This window comes from Montipora foliosa, chromosome 6 (genome assembly GCF_036669935.1).
Source record: "Montipora foliosa isolate CH-2021 chromosome 6, ASM3666993v2, whole genome shotgun sequence".
NCBI classification, from domain to species: Eukaryota; Metazoa; Cnidaria; class Anthozoa; order Scleractinia; family Acroporidae; genus Montipora; species Montipora foliosa.
Window position 1 is genome coordinate 37296517 of NC_090874.1, and position 7744 is coordinate 37304260.

Consider the following 7744-nt stretch of genomic DNA (forward strand, 5'->3'; position numbering starts at 1 on the left):
AATCCTTCCAAGGTTTCCTAAGGTCACTAGACTTGGCTTCAGACTACAGCGTCGCAGAGTAAGGGCAAGTATGTTTCGAGTAGATCCGCATGATTCCCACGTCATATGGACTATTGCTGTTTCAAGACGAGCGTATTCAGTTCAAGGTCACCCGATGCGAAGGAATCCGGAATCTAGTGCATGGAATCCAGAATTCAGAGTTGACAGATTTCGAAAGAATCCAGTATCCATTTCGGTGGAACCCGTGAGTTTGGAATCCGGAATCCACGACTCAGGATCCGGGATCCACTATTCGGGATCCGGAATCCTGGGCTAGGATCTGGAATCCGAGGTCCTACTGGATTCCTTTACATAGAGCGAGCAAGGGGTCAATAGACCCGTCACGGTTTTTGGCGCTATTTTGGCTGGGGGGGAAATACAGTTAAATCTACAGTAAATGTATGGATTTTGGCCGACTTTGAACTGCAGTAGCGCCGCTAAGAAGAGACGGATTTTCACAGTGAGAGTGTCTTTTAAAAGACAATTTTTTATACTGAGACTATTTTTCATGAAATATAAAGAACAGATTCAGGCTACAACGACCATAAACGAATTTTTAAGATTTCATAGAAACCCTTCTAAAATCATCACGGCCAATTGCCGCGAAATTAGAAGCAATATAAGAAGATTTATTACTTGAATTTACGGACGTCATACCTTCCTAATAGCCTTATTTTCTGTTGAATGAATAATATCAATAAAACTACTTAAAGTAGTGGCAAAAGTTAGAGATCTGTCTCTTCTTAGCGGCGCGACAGATGTTCAAAGTCGACCAGAATCCCACACATTTACTGTAAATTTAGCCGTGTGTTTGCCGCCCAGCCAAGACGGCGGTCAAAAACGGTGGAAGGGTCTATACTTCCGGAATAGTATACGAGGTATTTATTGAAACAACTTGCATTGTGGGTTAATTACTTTGTAGACAGGGTCTGGTGTAGTTGTTGACAACGCAGTTCGGTTGTTTGATGCAAGAATTTGGTTACCTTGAGCGTGATGGCAATCACGGCTTGATCTTGAAGGTCCAAGTTGTTAGAAGGTTCAATTAATTTGCTTTCGATATGGCGAAGCCCGAAACTGAGATAATTCTTCCGTTGAAAGTGATCGCGACTTTGGTTCATTCTTAACTCGACTCAAATGTCTCTTGGCCTTCAGAAAGAAAATTTGTTAGATGTGATGACTTAATTTCGTTGAGCATACTTAAAATTATTTCTTGAGCTTGAGAGAAAGTCCGTTGAACGTGACTTGATTTTGTTGAGCTTCATTGAAATCTGTGTCAACCTTGATAGGAAACTTGTTGAATGTGAAGGCAATTTTGGTTCCTTAATTTTGCACTACTTGGCTTTCTTTGATTAACCGCGTTCTCTCGGGTCGGCATATAAGTTTCCGCGCATGAGGCTGTGACATAAGTACAGTCCAAGAAAACGTGGTTCGTAAGATATTTATTACTCTCTAGACCTTTAAATCAAACAACAAAAAGCCACTTTTAAATTAGCGTACTGTAGGATACGGCCTGCTAAATTAGCCAATCCCAGCTTGCGAACTATAAGAGAAAATAAAAATAATAAGCTTTAATAAGCTTTACAGATCACCTGAGTTACGGATTGTTTGTTTCCACGCAAAAATCAATTTATTGCATCGAGGAGTTTCCCATGCAGGATCCCATGATACTCGGCTTGATTTCTTCTTGGACAGAGTTTCAGCTCTCAAACATCAAGCAGTTTTATTATCCTATTAAGATACCCGTCTTTGATTGAGTTACATTTTTCCACAGGTATTTGATTTTCAGAGAGATAAAATATTGAGAACACGCATTAAAATGATACAAAACAATTGCAGGAGAGGATTTGAAATAATTACAAAGATTTGAAAAACATCCAGAAAGACAAAGACTTGAATTTTAATTTTGCCAAGAGAAATTTAGGCTATTGTGCCTTTTATCCGCCAACGTCTTAATTAATTTATATCTCATTAACTGACAACCCAGTTGGAAATAGATGGGAGAAATACTTCGGAAATTTTTTTCCAAAAATTATTTTGATAGAATCTGACTGTAATAAATCTCTAGCTGGGTTGTTTATAATTTTTTTTTAATTTCCAGTGGCGTATGGAACGTCAATGTTGTTTCCCTTTTCAGTAGGTAACGCTATAAATGTATATTGGTACTTTAATAAATTTCTTCCACTCGGTAAGCTAGAACTCAGCTTGATTGTATAGTGTTTGGAGTTTGTTTGTTTCAAGTGACAAGTGCAACTGAGTAGAAAAGCATTCTAGTTATAATTATATTGTCACTAAATGTTTCGCTTTATGTGATCGCGTTTCACTAGTCTCTACGGAGTCCCAAAGGAATCTGCAGGTATCACTGGTGATTTCCTCTTATGAGGAAATATGTTGCTATGAAGCTGACAAAAGTACGATGATATCCCATTGGGTTTTTCGAGTCTTTTGCATTAAATTCTGTATGTCATTTCCGACTTCGCTCCAGTCTCTGGTTCAAACTTAGGCAAAGTGCAGCACCTTTCTTATGAATATTAGCTTTCATCCATTCAGCCAGTTCAGTTGCAAGCCTTGATGACGAACTGAGTTTTCTTCAATCAATGCCGATGACAACACTGTGGACTATATGTAACCTTTGTTATATCTTTTATTTTTGTCATAAAGTCGGACCAGCGGAGCCACCAACGACAGAGGAACTAGGTATATATAAATACGACCTTCTCATACCCAGTTTGACAATTTTACATTTTTCACTGTATCGGCCGACTAAAAGCCGGGTGTAAGGAAGATTGTTTCGCCATTTTGGCGTTCTTTACAAAACTAAATATGTCCATGCAGTGGTGGAGCACTCTAACACTGATTATGTAGCTTCTTAGCTCGTGAAACCTGCTGCACGAAGCTAGTGGGTATCTTTTTTTCTTGATAATGGAGAAAAAGAAAGAAACAAAGGGATATCAAATGTACATAATGGGTCTACCCTATTTTTGAGTATGAAACTTTTCGAGAAAGAACACAAAACATACAAATTATATACAGGCACACATTCTTTGTATAAATGAAATATATTATATAAAAGGCGAGGTAAAGGATTGGCGAACATTTCTTTTATGATTACATAAAACACTTTTGTGGTGTCCACAATAGGCCAGTTTCGTATTCTAACGGTTGAACTGGATCTATCATGAAATGGAGGCTAATGCGGGCAAATTAATTTGCATTCGAAAAGATTTGCCCGCTTTAGCCTCCATTTCATGCTAGATCCAGTCCAAACGTGAGAATTCGAACATGATCTAATATCTGGGATACGTACGATGCAGACAGCGTTCGATCTGACCGTCACATATCATCCAGAAACCAGATTTCAATTCAAGGTAAAGATAAGCCTTTTGAAAGATTTGTGGTGATCTGACGTTTCGAGCGTCATGTTTTCTCCCTTGGATCTCAGCTAGGCTTAGCTACATAATTCCGGACTTTTTGGGGGAATTTTAGACATCAAAAAGAATTTTAGAAACTTTCGGGAATTTTAGAAAAAAATCGACAATTTCGAGAATTTTAGAGCAATTTGAACTTTCACCTGACATGTTTGAAACTTTTCACGGGCAAAAACGTTGACAAAACGTTTTTTTTTTTTATTCCAACCTACGAGGAGAGGGGTCAGTCCGTTCATATCCATTCCTTATCAGAGGTTATTCACCCCAGGAGTACTACAGTGCATCTAAGCAGCGGTTTCTCACCGTAGTTTTGGAACTCGGATCTTTGCTTGATAGCAAAAATGCCAGACTGCACTATAAGAAACGAAATTTATGAGAATTTTCGGGAATTTTAGAGTTTGGAGAATTTTAGACATTTCTAAAAGAATTTTAGAGCTTTTGTTTGGGAAATTCCAGAAAGAATTTTAGGCAATTTTTCGGGAATTATGTAGCTAAGCCTAATCTCAGCTCCATCATTTTTAGGCAATGGCAAGTTTCTTGATAAGCCCACGACCGTAATGGGATTTGTAATGGCGTTGCACCTGTCACAATCTTATCAATAAAAAAGCCAGAGAGAATCACTATGTTACTTCAAAGAATTAGAGATTAATGGAAAATTTAGTTAAATGACTGAATGCCTGAGGGTTGAAGATCGGGGAATCAAACGCAGTTGTAGTTTGATTCACAGTTGTGATACGTTTTTAAATTTTAGTTTGGAGTTCTCATAAAACTGGGAACAAATGCCTTGTCCAGGGAAAAGAGGTGTTGTCTATTATGAACAAGGGTCCCTTTTTTCCCAGGGATCAGTTACTAACTGTTCAATAAAGTTGTTGAAAAACAGGTGTTACGCCTACATTTTCATTTTCAGTGGCCTCTTCATAAGGAGAAGACAGAAACAAACAAAATCCCCTGTGCCTCAGAAATATTTATATTACAAATTAGGAATGGAATGAAGCAAGCATGTGCATCGGGGCAGGAAGATGGAGAATTTTAAATTTAATGTTCTCTATATCAATTCACAACAGTTTCACTTCATTTGTATTTCAAAACTATGAAGCAAGTATGGGGCTTTAACAATTGTGTTCGTCTGCAAATTTTATTTTATACGGATGCGTTATTTAAAGTGGATGCGTATTTTTCAAAGGCGGTTTAATCAAAAATCGAATTTTATTGTCAACTGGAGTTAAATAACAATTATCTGTACTCTTTTGGACATAAAGAAAAAGTTGATTTGTTTGCTTGTTTTGCTCTAAGATGCGAGCAAGCAAGTATGGGGCTTTAACAATTGTGTTCGTGCTTTTTTACCCAACTGCTTTTCGTTGTGCCTCGACAGTGACAAGAAAATTTTGCCCTTTTGTTAGAAAAAAAAATCGCAATGAGTTCTCGTAAAATTAGGGGGAAATCTCACTAGCTTGTGTTTTCAAAATTTTGTTTAAAGCACCTAACTGTCATTTAAGTGTTGGAACGATCTTGTTTGAAGTTCGTCCTTTCTTGGTTGCATTGCCGTATTTTGTCGACTCTTGTTCCAAGCCAAGCTGGCGTGTTTCAATGAAATACATCAAAATGTGAATGATCTCGTTTTCAGAGATAAAGTGGAATAAAGTACATTAGTAAAACTCTTCTTCAAGTTTGACCTTGAACTAAAAAAGTTTTTTTTTTAAATGGCCTCCAATTTTAGCGTGATTCCTATTCCCTGTCTATTGACAGTTGAATCTGATTTGGCTTTTTTCCTTTTCCATTCGCTCGCTGAGGGTGTGCTTGTGTTCTTTTAAAACTCATGCGGTTCAAGAAAAATTCATTGCCAAACTGGTAAATTCCAAAGTAGATTTCACTCGAAAAACCGATATCGTACTCATGGCTTCGTGATTCATGCGATATCGGTTTTAAGCGTAAAATTTACCGTGGAATTCACTAGTTAGGCAATGAATTTTTCTATAGAAGAAAGCAAAGAAAATGATTTAATTATTAACATAGCAACAGAAACATCAAAACGCGGACAATTCGAAACGTTTTATTTTCACTAACCCGCCCCAAATATCGTTTTTCTTATTTGAATATTTATTTCGTCCTTATCAGTCTTTATTCTGACTGCACTCCAACAATAACTGATTTCCATCGGCCTAGAACTAGTCCCATAAGAATTTAAGCATTGAGCTCAAGTACTATCACCAGAACGCTTATACTAATGCAGTCAAACTGCGATGAATACAACTTGTAAGGTATAAGATAAGGTAAGATATGATGGGTGTAATGTACTGAGGGTAATGGATGTGATGGCTATCATGGCTTTCATTGGTAAAATGGCTGTCGTGAATGTAATGGCTGTAATGGCTGTCATAGATGTCATGGATGTAATGGCTTTCATGGATGTAATGGATGTAATAGATGTAATAGCTGTAATGGCTGTCATGGCTGGCATGGATGTAATTGCTGTCTTGGCTGTCATCAAATGTCATGGATGTAATGGATGTAATAGATGTAATAGCTGTAATGGCTGTCATGGCTGGCATGGATGTAATTGCTGTCATGGCTGTCATCAAATGTCATGGATGTAATGGATGTAATAGATGTAATAGCTGTAATGGCTGTCATGGCTGGCATGGATGTAATTGCTGTCATGGCTGTCATCAAATGTCATGGATGTAATGGATGTAATAGATGTAATAGCTGTAATGGCTGTCATGGCTGGCATAGATGTAATTGCTGTCATGGCTGTCATCAAATGTCATGGATGTAATGGATGTAATAGATGTAATAGCTGTAATGGCTGTCATGGCTGGCATGGATGTAATTGCTGTCATGGCTGTCATCAAATGTCATGGATGTAATGGATGTAATAGATGTAATAGCTGTAATGGCTGTCATGGCTGGCATGGATGTAATTGCTGTATGGGTGTAATGGGTGCAATGGATGACATGGATGTAATGGCTGTAACGGGTGTAACGGATGTAATAGATATACTGGCTGTGACGGCTGTCAAGGATGTCATGGATGTCATGGATGTAATGGCTTTAATGGCTGTAATGGATGTAATATCTCTAGTTCCTTGAACTAACACAGTTAATGATACTTTCTGGCTTTTTTTATTGACAAGACACAAACTGAAGTTCAGTTTGTATTGGGTGTAATGCCAAACTCGTTACAAGATGATAATATGACAAGATGACAATATCGATCATGACTCTTCGTTTATAGCTTGCGGAATTTTTTAATTTGTCAACTGTTCCCAAAATTCGACATTTTAAACATAATTCTTCTAGTTTCTCAACAAGAAATTACAAAATCGATACATTTTTACATATACATGGTTACATTTGGGCTTTCTGGCTTGATTTTGCAGTGATTTTTTGCCATTTCTCATAACCAACTAAGGTGAAATAGTGAAATCAAGATGGCGGATCTGATGACGTCATACTTTCTCGAGGAAGGAAGAGAGAGGACCCTGGGAACGAGGTTGCGACATCCAAAATATATTATCATCTTGTAGCGCAAGCTAACGGTTTTGCACTCCATGTGAATTTATTTACTGTGACTAAATTTAACGAAAGCCTTGGGGAGACGATCAACATCCCCCCCCCCCCCCTTCCTGAACCAGGTACGTGTTTGTTGACGTGAAAAATGCTTGCAAGGCTTATAATTAGAGCTTCCTTTATGAGAAAAACACTCGTATTACTCATATGTATTCGTGTGTATCCGTATGTTACTCGTATGTTAGCCGTCTGTTAGCTTGAAGAGCTTGCAGAAGCCGCACTTTTCGGAGTGAAAACAACTGAAGGAAACCACGCTGAGTTGTGGTCGGATGTGGAATTGATCTGCCCGCATAAAAATATTTCAAGTTGATTTTTACTCAGTGATGTACGCTTGTACCTCATGTTGACGGACGCTGTCCTGTGGTTTGTGAATCCTTTGAAGTATTTTATTGGACACGGAGGTTGTTAGATACTCTTAACTTTCTTTGAAAATCATGGAAGAATGTCAAGTTCTGACGATGTCATTTTCTCCAGGCTCTTTCGTTTCGGGCACAAAAACGCTTCCATGTCAGACAGCGTCAGACATCGTTTTCTTTAGTGCATCGATTGACCTTTGTGCAGAAATAAAATCTTTCCTTTACTTGGCTATTATTGTTGACTTCGCGGTCAGTTTCATTGTCAAGGCGGTTGCTGATCTCTCCCGAAGGTGAGGATTTCGACATTTTCCCTGCTTCATCACAATTCGAGTCATGAGAAATGTTAGTATTCAA

At 38.1% G+C, this 7744-nt stretch overlaps 1 protein-coding gene across 1 annotated transcript in view; it reads left to right on the forward strand.

Moving 5' to 3' along the window:
• Positions 1 to 2596: 2596 nt before the first annotated feature.
• The window catches only part of LOC138007267 (uncharacterized), a 13724-nt gene continuing 8576 nt past the window's right edge, over positions 2597 to 7744 (forward strand). Inside the window, exon 1 of the mRNA XM_068854072.1 lies at positions 2597 to 2733. Coding sequence (XP_068710173.1) covers positions 2634 to 2733 — 100 coding nt within the window. The 5' untranslated portion in view covers positions 2597 to 2633. The remainder of the gene's footprint in view (positions 2734 to 7744) is intronic.